Source organism: Lonchura striata, chromosome Z (genome assembly GCF_046129695.1).
Source record: "Lonchura striata isolate bLonStr1 chromosome Z, bLonStr1.mat, whole genome shotgun sequence".
Classification (NCBI taxonomy): Eukaryota; Metazoa; Chordata; class Aves; order Passeriformes; family Estrildidae; genus Lonchura; species Lonchura striata.
In genome coordinates this window covers 2,773,800-2,789,123 of record NC_134642.1, presented here as the reverse complement: position 1 = coordinate 2,789,123, position 15,324 = coordinate 2,773,800, and the positions used below count along the sequence as shown (strand labels likewise).

At 41.3% G+C, this 15,324-nt stretch overlaps 1 protein-coding gene across 1 annotated transcript in view; it reads right to left on the bottom strand.

The window, feature by feature from the left end:
• The window catches only part of SHB (SH2 domain containing adaptor protein B), a 56,405-nt gene extending 41,541 nt beyond the window's left edge, over positions 1-14,864 (bottom strand). Inside the window, exons 1-2 of the mRNA XM_021535520.2 lie at positions 14,188-14,864; positions 1,987-2,104 (exon numbers count right to left, since the gene is read on the bottom strand). Of these exons, the coding sequence (XP_021391195.1) occupies positions 1,987-2,104; positions 14,188-14,772 (703 nt within the window). The 5' untranslated portion in view covers positions 14,773-14,864. The remainder of the gene's footprint in view (positions 1-1,986; positions 2,105-14,187) is intronic.
• Between the last annotated feature and the right edge of the window lie 460 nt (positions 14,865-15,324).

Sequence of the window (15,324 nt, the reverse complement as noted above, 5' to 3'; positions counted from 1 at the left end):
AGGATTAAGCCATTTTAAATGCAATCAGAATTATTTAATCAGATTAGTCAGGCTAAACAGATAGCCATCAGATGTTTTTCTATTCATCAGACAACAAAACTAACAAACATAACAAAGGAGTAAATATTTTGAGGCAAGTCAAACTTTAAACAAAAGGTCTTCTTCAGAAGCAGTAGAAACATAATAGAACTCACTTGGTGAATATAAACAGAACCTTTAAAAACTCTCCAACAAGATGCCTTTGGATTTTCATTTATCAAGTAAAGTGCAAAGGCAAAACCTGAGTAATAATAAAATCCCCACACATAAAACTACATGCTTGAATACAGTCAACATAACCTGACGCCATGGACATTTATGGTGAGACCTTCTCTACCTACATTAGGACAAGATGACTGGAAACTAAATACCCAAATCTCAAAACACTCAACATCTTCACAGGTATATCAATCATCTACCTTCTACTAGCTGCATCACATGAATATGCAGAACACTTGCTCTATCATTACAATCAATTAAACCCTATTTTCAAAAGTGCCTTTAAGATCTTGGAGAGCTCCTCATGTTTCCTTTATAATGACATGGAGCAGATATAACAGCTTATCAGTTGCACCAAGCACCAATTAGGCAAAAGGATATCTTCTAATTGCAATGGCTCATAAATCTACTGTCCCTTACTGCAGCTGAACCATCCAGTATCATCCACTAAATATCTAATTTGCTATGACTAATCTGAAAAAGGAGAGAGAACGAACTCCAGTCCTAAATGCAGGAAGAAATAAGCCAATGCACTATAAACTTAGTAATTTAAATTATAAGTGCTCATCACTGCTGTATAAAGAGCAAGAAATTATTTGGACTAATTTGATTTTCCGAGAAATTCCTTGACTTATAATTAATAGATTTACATTAATGAGAAGTAACAGCTCCCAGCCCTTCTATACGGTACTGAAAACTTCCAAAGAACTGTTTCCATGTCATTTCCTGTGTCTCTCTTCAGAAATGCTTTAAGAAAAGAAAAATAGGAACACTTGCATGAAAAAAGGATCTTTGCATCCAACAGCCTCATCTTCCCCCACTGATTAATCTTTCCTGAGGGCCCAAAACAGGAGCTGCCAATAGAAAAGGAAAGCATACAATCAACTTAACTGGGCACAAGAGTGACTTTTACCGCAAAATGAGAAAAAAAGGACCTGCTGTACATCCAAGAAATGCACATTTGATCTGCACAAAGATAAGTGTTGACTGGTCAAATTGTCACAAATTAAAAACATACGGCCCAATACCTCAGAACATTTTATAGACTGTACAGCAAACAACTAGGATATTGATCCTGATAAACAAAATACACAAAAAATAGAGTTGCATAATGCTGGTACAAGGAGTTTAAATAGTTCAAAGGCATACAACAATATCAACACTAACATTTCCCTACATGACAGAAAAGGAAGGACACTAACAAGAACAGCAATTAAAGGCTCACAGGCATCCTATAGTGTCTCATTTTGACCACTGGTAAAAAAACATCAGAGAAGCAAGGAAGGAAAGACGGAAGCTACAGAAAGATGTAGCTCTGAAGCCCTCCTCCGACACCAAGAAGTCCAAATCTGATTGAGGAAAAAATTCCATAAGCAAGTTGATCAACTGTTTTTAAGTGGAACAACACCATGTCATGCTTTGGCCATCTCAACCACATACACACATGACAGCCTTCATATTGCCATACTCCCATTACTCTTATTTTTTCATCTTATCACACAACAGTACAAAAATTCTATATTTAAAAGTGAGGTACAGAGTGGTATTTTTAGGGATAAAGGCACATGCAGGAAAATGCAGTGTTTATGTGGCATTTGCTTCTGCCCACTAAGCATCTTCAGAAACACTGTTTCCCGTGCCAAATGACATTTCTGTTTCATAGCAGCTATAAAACACATGTGAACTGCCATGCAACTGGAGCTCACATGTGCAACTGTCGTTTCTTACCAGCCATTATTCTCTGGGCTTCATATGGTTCCATATAGCCAGTGTTCTCCCCTTTTCCCATTCTGTTCAACTCACTTTTGGCATCAAACGGATCTGAGTAGTCATCAGCTATCAATACCTGAAAGACAAGAAGGTAACTGTTACTGAAGTCTCCAGTCAAATGTGCAAAGCAGAAGGCAATGATATCCTATCAGCAAATAAAAGCAGCTTCACTTGGCTGCATCCTATGCCATCTTCAAAGTACAGTCTTGGTTCAGAGGAGAAATACACAATTGCCACAGATCAGTTACTAAATGGTACTGAAATAGAAATGTGCTCCTATTTATACCAGAAACCTCATAAAGGCAGAATCCATGTCAAAAGGATTTCTGACTAGCACAAGCAATGGAATAATTGGGATGGATAAATTAGAAAGAGCCAACCAGTCAGCAAACTCAATCCAGTGCAAATCTTATCAGAGAAGTCTGCTAATATTAAAGAAAAAAAGCACTCTTTCCTTTGCACCTCCTCTGCTTTTGAAGTTTATGAGCTACAACTGAAAATATTGCCAGAAATTTTTAAAACAAATATTCTAAGGCTACTCTTTTCACTGCATTAGTAAGAAGCCTTTTCATGTTATATGTCCCACCTGAAAAAAACAAGACACAAAACAAATTTCTTGGCTGAACTGAAACCCTGAAACCGACCTGTGCCATTCTTTCTCTCAAAGGAACATTATTGTTATTTATATTTTGTGAACTGAGACAAAATATAGGAAAAAGAAATTATCTGTCAGAACACATTTTCTTCCTCCACTAGGAGATTAAAAAAATCTGAAGGTTAGAAAATCTCACATTTGACCTTACATCACTATGCTTTCCTGACCACTGCAAAATCATTGTATGCTGTAGGTCCCATCTATAGGTTTTTTTATCAGTAAATTCAAGTCACAGGAATCATTCTTCCCTATAACTGAAGTGATAGAGCTAATCTTTGTTTCTAGGATGTGACAAGCAGACTGGGGCAAAGGCAGAAGTCCTCATATGAGAATTATTGCAGAGCGCAGAGATAGAATCTACAGCAGGCAAAAGAGTTTGAAACAAAAAAAAGCAGGCAGAGGCAGGCTTCAACACCAGAATCCCTATGAAATCATAAGATTATTCAGGTGGGAAAGAACCACTAGAGATCACCCTATCTCTTAAAGCAGGGCAAGCCTAAAGGTTTTTGCCCTAACTGCTTACTTTATTTTACGAGGGATTTTTCAACTGAGTTACTTTACATTTTTAAGACAAGCACTAGTAAGACTTGCACAGTTATTGTAGCACAGTGCTATTCCAACAGTTTCAATCTTTTCAACAAAGAACCAGAAGTACACTGCCAGCTAAGAGACTGAGGCAGCATCTGCTTCTGTCTCCTGCTGCCAGCATATCCCACCAGTCAGAGAAGAAAAACAGGACACGCAAGTATTCACAGATCAAACACCTGCACAACTGCCATGGAATAAATGAGCACTCTATTAGGAAAGGCAGAGATCTCCTTTAAGATTAGGAAACAAAATGTCTAACACACTTCAGCGTCATTACTCAGGCCCTGCAACACTGGCACACTGCAATTTTATACTACTTATTTTGCTCATTTTACTACCAAGACTGACGTTTCAATTATGGGTTTTTTGTGTTTTCCTCCGCTCAGAGTCTAAAGTGACTGGAAGCTTTTTTTTGACCAGAAATCACCAGACTGACATGGATCATCAAGAGAGGAAAACATAATTCTTTCTTTCACTTGGTGTCCAAAATTACTCCCTCATTATTTCAAAAAACAGTTAACACAAAGGGGAACAGTCCCCACCCCCAGCCTGGCAGCATATGCCCAAGCAGCAAATCAAGTGACAGCAGCTGCACACACTTGAGACAAAGACAACAATGTGTATCACCCAGCAGTAATTTCTCCTAGTCACAAGGGCAGTTTTATTTCCAAAATTGATGCAGATGAAACGTTGTCTTCTGCTCCAACCCTGTCAAGAGCTGCTAGGTGGTCGCATGTGCTCTGTGCTCCTCTCCTTCACAAACACTGACACATAGTACTCGACAATCCTTTGCATAACTACTAGAACATGAAACAGAAAAGTAGACTTGGCATAGCTATTTGACATTTCTTCTTCTCCCTTTGTCCAAAGTACACTAGGAGGAAAATTATACGTAAAAGATGCTGTCAAACAAACCCTCCTCCCCCCCAAAAAAATGCGAACCAAAAACCTCCAGCCTAAACAACACTGTCCCACAGCAAATCCCAAACCCACTTTTCAGCACTCAGTCAGGCAAAAAGAGCAGCCTGCTCCACCTTTCCTGGAACTGTATTTCTTATTACAAGTGAATTTACAATGCTGAGCTGTCAGGAGTCCCCAGCTGACTGTTACTGTTCCAATATGTATTAAAAGTCAGTAATTTGCAGCCTAGATGTAGGAGCTGGCCAGTGCCAGAATTTGATTTATTCTATACTTGCTAACAGCTATAAATTCTCCACTTCTAGGAAGTCTCAAGCATTTCTACTTCTTTCAAAAAAACCAAAAATTTTGTAAACCTCAAATGAATATGATTGCTAGTTCTGTTATAATATACTTACTGTAAATGTCTGAACTCTTTTTGACAACCCTATTTCAGAGGATTATTCTTCCTGTTTTCAGAGATCTCAACCAGAAAAAGAGTTCCTACTCTGCAAATCTTTCTGCCATCTCCACATAAGCTACTTTTAGTTTAATGAGCTCACCTTCCAAGCCTCTATGCTTGGTTAGACAAAGAACAGACAAAAATTTTTGATGAAATAGAAGGTTCCGAGTACATGAATTTTCTATTTAAACAAAACACTAACTTCATGACTGATGGTATTAATACAGTGTTCTCATACCCCTTTCATGCTATCCTGAGAAAGAAAAAGTGTGTCAATGTTACACAAATATCACAGGTACATGCCTTGCATGTGCAGTGGGGGTTCTGCAGATCATGATCTTGATCACCTCCAAGCCATACAGGGAAGATCCACTGTGATAACACCATGCTGTCACCTCTTCCCCACAGGCATGTAGGGGCAGGTCTTTCTGTGTGTGCTCCTGTGTTCAGCAGAGCTCATTAGCTTTCCAGAAAGAGGCATTTTGCTTGTTTATATTTCTTCCAACAACCTTTCAACCACTGCCCAGCAAACTGGTCTCAGTCTGGCATTTGTTTTCTACAGTTCAGAGGCCAAGGCAAGCACAGGAGACCCCAGGTCAGGGCCTGCATGCAGTGTCCCTTCCAGCTTTGACTGAACACACTTCCAAGGCAAATGACTAAAAGTCATCCAGTAGTAAATTGACTGGTCTCCAAACTGATCTTTCATGTTACTGACTGACAAACAATGGACAGAAAGCAGAAGATGATGGACAGCCTCCATTGTCTACCAATGCATCCCTCCTAGAAGTCTCAGCTAGTCAGATTATCCAGGATCTAATGCTGTACTTGCCACATGGCAAGTACACATGCCTGGACACAATCAGAGGAATGGCAACATGTTGAAATTTTCTAAGCATAGCTAAAGACAGCATTCATACACAGAGGGTGACCTTTGGAGCAGGACACATTTAATTTGGCTCCCTGCTCTGCCAAATCCAGCCACCTTTGTCACAAATCCTGTCTGTCAAAATGAAAACACAGCTATCAGGAATCCCAAGAAGGTAGTCATCCAGATTCCAAATTGCTATTGAAATCAGTTGCATTTGTCAGGGTTATTGTCAAAGACCTGTGGCTTATCTCTTGACAGAATGCAAGATCTACATTCTGAGTGTGGACTATGAGCTCCTACAGCTACTGATTCCTGCTCTGTTCAAGCCTGTTCTATGGCATCCCATACACATATAATACTATTTTCTTTTTGTACACATAGCAGCAGTATTTTGAGGCATCAGTAACATCAATCAAAATAACTTTAACACATAAATAGAAGTGCAGTTATTAAAAGAAACCAATAAGGATTTAGACAACACTTGTAGAGGCTCTTCCTTGCAGGTTGCTACTTAAAAGTCAGAAGACTCAGTTACCAGACAAGATGACAAATCAAAAACCATAACTCTAGCTAAAAAGTTAATCAGCAGATACAAGATCAAAAACCTAATAATCACTCCACTCCCCAGAAAATTAAATACAAGCTTGAGACTGTGGTTGGTTTATCCCTCTATTACATATTAACTAAGCTGCAAGTTTCACTGTTGATGCATAGTCTTTGTTCTTCTACAGTCTTTAAAAAAGTCTGACAAATATTATCATATATTATATTAAACACAGGCTTAAATGGGCATCTGCATATACAAAAGCATGATTTGCATATGCAGCTACAGGAAGAAACCAAAGAACACACCTAAGTGCATAATTTCACAGGTATCGCTATCTGACTAAACCAAACATTTTAAAGGCAATGAAAAAAAAGGGAACAAATGAGACTTCACATGCTGAAAAAAACAGAGGTAGTCTTTTTTGAATTTAAAGAAAATGTAGAAGATCAAATTATGTTTAAAACAGCAACATCATCACAGAATTGTTAGCTATTTCACTAATTTAGTGGCTACTGTGATTAAGAACACACTGTTCTAGAAGAATCCAAGAAGAATTATAATAAACAACATGAAGCAAAAAACCTAAAATACTTTTCCTGCCCACCCACCAGGCCTTTGGAGAATTTATTAGGGGATATTAATTTTAAAGATTTATTTGTATTTATATATATTTTTATATTATTGATATTAAATAACAGGCTTGTGTTGGAACATACCTTAAAGATTCTCTAGTTCCAACTTCCTTGCCACGGGCAGGCACATACTTAAATAACTGTATAAAGGCAGACCATATATTCCTCTCAACTTCTGTGAGTTGCAATTAAGTTCACCAATATCACAAATGACAGCATGTGTCCATCAGCAAAAATACAGAAGACAAGGGCACTTAAAAACTGTGACTATATCTCTAAGAACATCACAGTTAGCACATTTAACACGATGTAAGGAAAATTCTTCATCCTCTCTGAGAATTTGTTCACAAAAAACCAGTCCCTAGCTACAGAAGTCACTCTGTATTATCATAGAATGGCCTGGGTTGGATAGGAGCTTAAAGATCATCTCATTCCAACCCTGTGTTCTGGACAGGGACACCTTTAGATAGAGCAGGCTGCTCATGGCCCCATCCAACCTGGCGTTGTACACTGCCAGGGATAGGGCATCCATGACTTCTCTGGGCAAGCTGTGCCTGTGTTTTCCATATTAATAAAGACTTCCATTTAGTCCATGAAGCACTGAATTCAAGAACCTGTAACATAATCCTCCCTGCAGCCTAAGTACCACTTTTTATTCAAAATAAATCTCACAGCCTTGGAAAACATGCTAATAGAGTGATCTGTACATGGTCAGATTCCTGAAAATAACAGGAAAAATCAGAAATTCAGGATATGATTCTAGAGAACTACCCTACAGATAAAGTGTATATAGAGCCTTTCCTACTTGTCCTAAATTTGAGTATTAGAAAGACCAGCACTTGCTCTGCCCCTGGAAGGAATCACAGGCCTCATTCATAGCGGTGACTTCCAGAGACAGACACCTCTCATCTAAAAGGTAATTGAAACACAAATTGGGAAATGTGGTGCCTAAATTTCTCAGAGTTGTGAACTGATAGTGAAATGCTGGAAAAAAAAAAAAAAAAACCAACAGTATTTAATGACAGAATTTCAAGAGCAATTCTCCCACATACAAGCTTTAGTGCTCAGTGAAGGTGAATTGCTCTTCAGTTTTTACAAGTCCACACACTCACAGGGACAGAACTGAGCTGCTGATAAGCTGATAAGTTCTTGCCTTCTTGGCCCTCTATTTCTCTCCTGTATTCCCAGGCAGTAATTGAAGTCCCCTGCTATCCCATATGTGACACTGCTTCACACAGGGCAATGCAGACCACTCCTCACACAGCAGGCAATGCAGCATTTCCTGCTCAAAATTTAAAAATGCAGTTTCACCTGCTTTCCCCTCAGAAGGAAACAGGTGCTTCCTTGACCCATCCACTTAACTATTTTAAATTTGAAAATACACCTTCAAGGATTTTTCAGAAGATCTAAAAGTTATTGAAGGAAGGACAGGCAGAACAATTAACAGATATTGTTCCCTCTAGAAAATAAACTCAAAAAAATAAAAATTGTATCCCATGTAATGTCATTATCAGACTATATTTTGTAAGACAATTTTCCACACTTCCTGGACAATGCACAACTAGTCCAAAACCACACTTTATGTCTGTTTCTTGTAAATAGACTGTCTAATGGCAACATTTACAAAAACAGCGACAATCCAGGAAGATCTGCACCACAGTCCTTTCCTATATCTTGCTACAATCCACCATTATGCTGTTTCCACTGCTCAGTCTCATATCACTTCCTCCACTTTCAAACCATGCCTAGCATACTGTTAGTTAAGGATCCACCCACACTGACACAGGGTAGCAAGACTGAAATTATCTCTGTCCTTGTCAGTGAGCCTGGGGAGCATAGAATCTTGTAAAAACAGACATTTCTTCAGTGATCCAAGCAAATACAATGGTAAACTGGCAACAAGATCAGATTGCAAGCTAAAAGATTACATGCAAACTTGATGTTGTAAAAGAGAAACACAGCTTCATATTTTTCCTTTCTAGATTCTTTCTCCTCATTAATCAGGCTAAAATACTTACATGAGTTCCCATGCAGTTCTTGCTGTGCCTAATTTCTTATTTAGAGTTAGAGTACCGTTTGAATCATAGTAAACTGCATAACCTTATTTAGCCTGTAGAAGGTTTTGCTTCCATATATACAACAGTCCTAATGCTAACAATTGCTGTGCAAGTTTACCCAAAGCTGGATATGTAAAATAGTGTAATACAGATGTCTTTCTTCATCTGGACGATTTTGAAGAAAAGTCTGCAGGTAATATGTGTGCCATTATGCAGTAGTAAGAAAGCTGCATTTTTGGTGACCCCAGTGCTGTAGCAGAACAGCAAGTCCACCTCCTTTTTTGAAGGCAGTATCTGAGGAACTTTCTTACAATGGTGTTGAGAGGCTTACTGCAAAGGTATACACATGATACACTCTTCCACAAGTGTACCACCCCCTCCTTAAATCTCCAGGTCTTCTAGCTGCTTCATACTCCTTCCTCTTGCTGCTTGGATCTCTTTGTGCCCAAAAGTCTGATAATTTGGATAGCTTCCAAAGCTGAGAGTGTTCCAAGCTGTGCATACAGTGCAGATGCCAAGTGTACTTGTAACTGAACAGCCCACTGCATCATTCCAAAAAAAGCCCCGAAGTTACCAAGACTCCAAAGTCTCAGGTTCTAAATATCCTCCTGTTCACAAGACTGCTGTAGATTCTTAATCATGAGACTAACATATGCAAAAAAATTGTATTTCTAAGCTGCATTACAGCTACCCTATAACAACATAGATACACAGAAAAAATATAGCTTCCTGCCTTTATGTATGGCTTTGCCTAAGCAATTCATGCACAACCAGCAGCCATGAGTATTTTTTTTTTATTTTACTCAAAGACAGAGTCATATAACAATGGAAACCACATGCAGAGAGGAAGACTATTTCAGAGTAGAACCAACTGTACGGAAAGGCATCGTGAAACTCTTCTCCAATGGATTAAACATGGGAATAAGACATTGAGGTACCATTGAAATTTAGGATCTCTAGAAATAATGTTGTCTGATACAAATAACCCAAACACTGCTTAGACATCTTTCAAGTGTTTTCTCAGTGCACCTTGAAATACCAGCTGCAAGATTCTCTTAAATGCACGACTTGTTCTCAGTTTAAAGATCAAATAAAATATAGACCTTCCATATACAGAAATAAGACAAGCATCTGCTGAACTCTAAAACAGTATTTTAATAATATAAAGATATTAATAATGTTGTACAGAGTCCAATCACCTTCACGAAAGATGTCAGAAGTTCAAAAAGCTAGATTACTTTGCTAGTCTAGTGAAAGGCACCTGTTTCTTATACACAGATAGTGTTTTCAGAACTTTGTACATCAAGACATCAAGTCAGCAACTCTGCTGTCCTGAACAGTTGCCTGGTTGGCTGGACAGCTGTCTGCTTGATTGCTGCTGCCACACAATATTCACATGACTTTGCACTAGATCCACTCTGTCTGTACAGAATCAAGTTATTCTCCACTGCATCAGATACATTCTGTCTTGCCATTGAGAATTTTGTACTATTTGAAAGTAGCTGAGTGCTTTGTTTGACAAATGTAGCTAGAATTGTTAGGCTGTAGGTTGAACTGTATTGGAACTGTAAGGTTATGTTCTGTTAATTGAACAGAGATTATAGCACAGCCTGGAGCCAACAATATGTACATTAATAATAATTAAACTGGACAAAACTAACATTTTAAATATTACTTAAGCAAATAATAGGTCGCAGCTAATATGCAACAACCATATTACAACACCAACAGCAGAACCAGCTAAACACACAGCAAACAGTTGGTAAAAAAACAGAAAATCAGAAGTATGAAGAACCCAGACCCCAATGCTGCTGTTTGTCCAGACTGTCATGTGAGGGATAGGGAGTTTGGATTCTAAGTGTATAACTGCCTAGGGATTTATTTGTTCAGAGTCCCCATCCTGAGGCACTACCAGATACCATAACTGACCTGTTATGAAGAAACCTATCTAATGGAGAAGAGAGATTAATGTCAAAAATTTCTTTGACACCTGTGAAAATGGATCTTGCAATGTCTTCTGCATTCAGTATAAAGAACTGTTACATTGTTCTGTCTCCACTGAACAGAGATAGTGCAAAATGCTGCTCATTATGAAATAAATGTCTTTTAAAGGAGAATATGCTATGAACTCAGCTTTTAAATCTTAAGAACTTCCCATGATGAAGTATAATGCAGTTTGTTTTTGGGAAGTATCCCAGGTTATTCAGCTGAAAAACCTGGCAGAGAAATGGTTCGGTTCAAATACGTAATAGGTGAAAACCTATCTGAAGTATCCTTTCACACAGAGACTTCCCCCTCAGTTATCAATTCATGGATTTCCCCACATCATGTGTGTGTAAATCCAGATAGAGGACAATTACTCAGGAAGATTTCAGCTTATTTCTTTTCATCTCCATTCACAAGTGGTTTGCCTAATGAGCTGGTCTTAAACCAGGTCTTGCATTTATTCTTACACAAATACAGGAGATGCCAGATTGATCCAGAATACAACCACATGTTGTTTCAACTTGCCCACACTCCTTAGCTTCTGTGTGGCAAGCAAGTAAGTTAAGCTCTCACAAGCCAGCACTAAAGATGGAAGCCAATAATTTCTTTATCCACCATACTGGAGGACCTGAACTGCTTCAGCCATTAATTCTAAAACACCCTACTCTCCCTTGTCTGAAGGTAAACATCACAGTTAAAGTTCCCAAACCCACCTAATTGTATGACACCTAAATAATTTAAAAATCCACCCAACAATTTGAATTCAAAGACATCTGGAAATGATGACTCTCGCTGGGCATCTGTTATAGAGGTTAGTCACCTCACTACTAAAAGATGCATGGCAATTTGGGTTTGTCTTCTTCAGCATTAATTTGTATTTCCACTGCTACACATCAAAACTTCCTAAATCCCAGATACATTACATCTCTGTGGTTATTTTACCAGCCTTTGTCTAAAATCTTGCATAATATAATCATGTCTGCCACCTCCTTAAATCTCCATCTCCTTTACTCCCTGAATCAATTAGTTTAGTTTTTCTTTTCCTCTGGGAATTTCAGCTAGCCAATCTGCTACTATCCATACTTTGCCATTTGCCCTTTATAAGTAACCACACCAAACAAGCACCTCCCTGAATCTCCTTCTCATTCCAGTAACTCTTTCAAGTATGACACAAAACTAAGCTTTTCAGCCAGTTCTTTACTGATGACAAACCACGGAAGATATAAAATTGTTCACCGAGTTTGTTGAAACCCCTACTTCTCACTTCTCCATCAACACATAAAGGAAAACAGCACTCTATCCTTGTAAATGAAATCAGAAAAAAAAACCAAAACAAAACAAAAAAAAAACCACTGAAACAGCAATGCTGGAATGAAACACAAGTATTTAACAGGCATTTTTGGATATGAAACATTAACATACTTCTATGAAGACAGAACTATAGAGCAATTAGTTATTTTATTCCATTCCTAAAATGTTTACTAGCTTATGCTATGTTACACACAGCATTAAAAAAAAAAAAAACCAAAACCAGTTTTTACAATGTTTTTAACATGTCTATGAATTCTTCTGAAAAGCAGACCTCTCGCTTTGGGGGGTTTCATTCCATCTTGACTGTTTCATCTCCTTATTATATCTTTCTTATTCAATTGCTTTGTTCGCTACTGAACTACAGACACTTGGTTAACTAAATTCCTGATTTTTCTTCCTCAGTGAATCACAGGTGTAGAAGAGATGCAGTTTCCTGCCAGCCCACTATGATCTCTGCTTACCAAGTTCACCAGTCAAACTCTACCTTTCAGGGCTGTGAAATAAAAGAGATTTCACATCCATTGCTGGGATAAAATAACACAATTGAACAAAAGGCAAGCTATGTTGTATACAAACACTGTTACAGGCAAGCACAGTTGGCTTTTTGAGGCACAGGGATGATTTTATTTCTTAGATATATTCAGATTTCCTGCTTGTCACATATAGTTCTCTCTTACAATAATTCGGAAAAAAACCCAAATATGGTTGAGAATTTTTGCCCACAAGTTTTAGAACCTGCAACAAGAGTTTGGGAGCAGCACACAGATTTATGACCATTACAAAGCTGCAGGTTACCTAGCAACAAATACGAATTTTCTGATGAAAATTGCTTCAGTAGGGTCTAAAATTTAACAGTGATTTTAAAAGAGGAGAGAGATACATTTTGCCCCAAGCACTTGTTTTTGCTGGAAGGAGTTCCCTAAAAGAGGATACCTAGTATCAATGTAGGAACTTTAAAGAAGACTGAATAGATTATAGCACACAGTGAGATGCTAACTTTTAATCAGTCACTTTCAACAAAAGACGTTGCTTCCAGCCAGGAACACCTATTAAGACAATAGAATAAATCCTAGATTTTTCACCATATGTCATCACCATCACAAGTAGATTTCTTTGGAATTCCACCTGGACAGATATAATTTATCAAGTTGCCATGGAAGTGTAGTAGTGCAATCATGTTACATACTTAACATGTACACACAGATCATTTAGACTGATAACATTCAGAACATACCTGGAATTCCTGTGATGTGACTATTATCCTGGAGTTTAAAATGCCAATTAACAAAATAGAGCAACACTTATTTCCAATACATGAGAAAAACTGTACTATACTCATAAGACCAACACAGGCAGGAGGATGTGCTGTGCTTAAAAAACAATTAATGCTATTCCCTCTCTAACTTGAGTTCCCAAATCCAGTACTTTCCAGTGTTGTGTCTAGAATGCTTTGTTAAAATTTGAAGAGAATGACCAGTAAAAGACAGGATAATGTTTGCAACTGGGCAAGTGTCTATGGAATTTGCTTCAGCTATATGCCAGTCAGAAACACAGCTATCATGGAAGTTGCCATGCCATTGTAACACAGGACTTTGAACCACCTCACCTTTAACACTGAACTAGGAGGCAAAAAGTTTATAAATAAACAAATGACAAACTGTCTCTGTAAAAACAGCATATTTTTAATATATGACTGCCCCATCCCACATGCAGTAGGGCTAAGGCCGCAGCTTGGGGTCACAAGCACAAGGCTTTTCAAGGGCCTCTATTGCTCCCCAAGCATTCCCCTCATTTCGACTCATATCCTGTTCTGCTGGGGCACACCAAGAGCCTTGGTACCCAGCATGAGGCTGGCAGTGGACTGTGCCTCAAAGCAAGGCTGCACACACCTGTGACCCTGCCCCATCAGAAGGAAGGTGAGCTTGAAAGCCAAAAGGACAGGGCACCATCACTTCACGTGCCACCCCTGTACATGCCCTGCATGACCCGAAGTATTAAAAAGGGCCAGGCCACCCAATGACGGATGGCTGAGAACAGCAGCAACTCCAGATGTACAGCAGCTGGCCCCCTCGCCAAAACTCCTGCCAGGGGCTGACACAGCCCCAGCCCTACCACCTAGCCTACAGGGGCGGGGACAGGAGCACGCAGCACTTACTTTATCTTTCACGGCAGCGGGGGCAGCAGCCGTCGGCTGCTTGGAGCCCTTGCTGAGCTTCTTGCCCGCGCCGTCGCTGCCTCCAGCGCCGCTCTCCACCTTGATCAGCCGGTGCTTGGGGGAGATGTACTTCACGTCGGGCGGCGTCGCCGGGCGGCGCTCGCTGTGGCTGCGGAAGAGGTGCGGGGAGCCGGCGGCGGGAGGCGTGGCGCAGCACGACGAAGAGGAGGAGGAGGAGGAAGCCTTGAGGGCTGCCTCGCCCAGGTCCTCAGGCGCCGAGTAGTCCGGGCGGCACATGGCGCGCAGCTTGCGCAGGGACGAGCCGGGCCCGCTGTAGGGGTCTTCGAAGTCGCGGTCCTTCTGGGCGCGGTAGGCGCGGAGCAGGTCGCTGGTGTCGTCGCGCAGGCGGCGGCGAGAAAAGCCGGGCGAGGTGTGGTGGTGGAGGTGGAGGTGCGGCGGCCCCTCGGGGCGGGGCGCGCTGCCGGCACCGTTGCGCTTCTCCCGGTAGTCGGGCCGCGGAGGCTGCGGAGGGCTCTTGGTCTTGCTATTGCCCAGGCTGAAGTACTTGTTCAGCCATTTGGCCATCGTCTCTCCCGGTCGCGGCCTCAGCACCGCTGCGCGCTGCCGCCGGCGCCCCGCGCCCCAGCCCCGCTCGCCGCCCGCATGGAGCAGCGGGTCGGCGGGGCGGGCCGGGCGCCCCGCTCCGCGCTCTGCCCGCTCTCCCGCTGCCGCCGGCTGGAAGGGCCCCGCCGAGCCCCGCGGCTTCCCGGCGGCAGGGAGCCGCTCCCGGCCCGAGCCAGGCGCTCGCCGTAGCTCCGGGTCTGCCGCGACCTCAGCCCCGCTGCTCCGCGCTGGCAGCGCAGCCCAGCCTGACCTCAGCACGCACCGGAGAGGCGGGGGACGCATCTGCACGGGGCCCGCCCACCGCCGCGGCCGGGCGGGGCCGCGCCAGGTGCCGGCGGGGCGGCGCGGGCGGGCCGGCCCTGCGCGGGGCGGCGCCGGTGCCGGTGTCATTGTCGGTGCGGTGTCATTGCCGGTGCCGGCGTCATTGTCGGTGCGGTGTCATTGTCAGTGCGGTGTCATTGCCGGTGCCGGTGTCATTGTCGGTGCGGTGTCATTGTCAGTGCGGTGTCATTG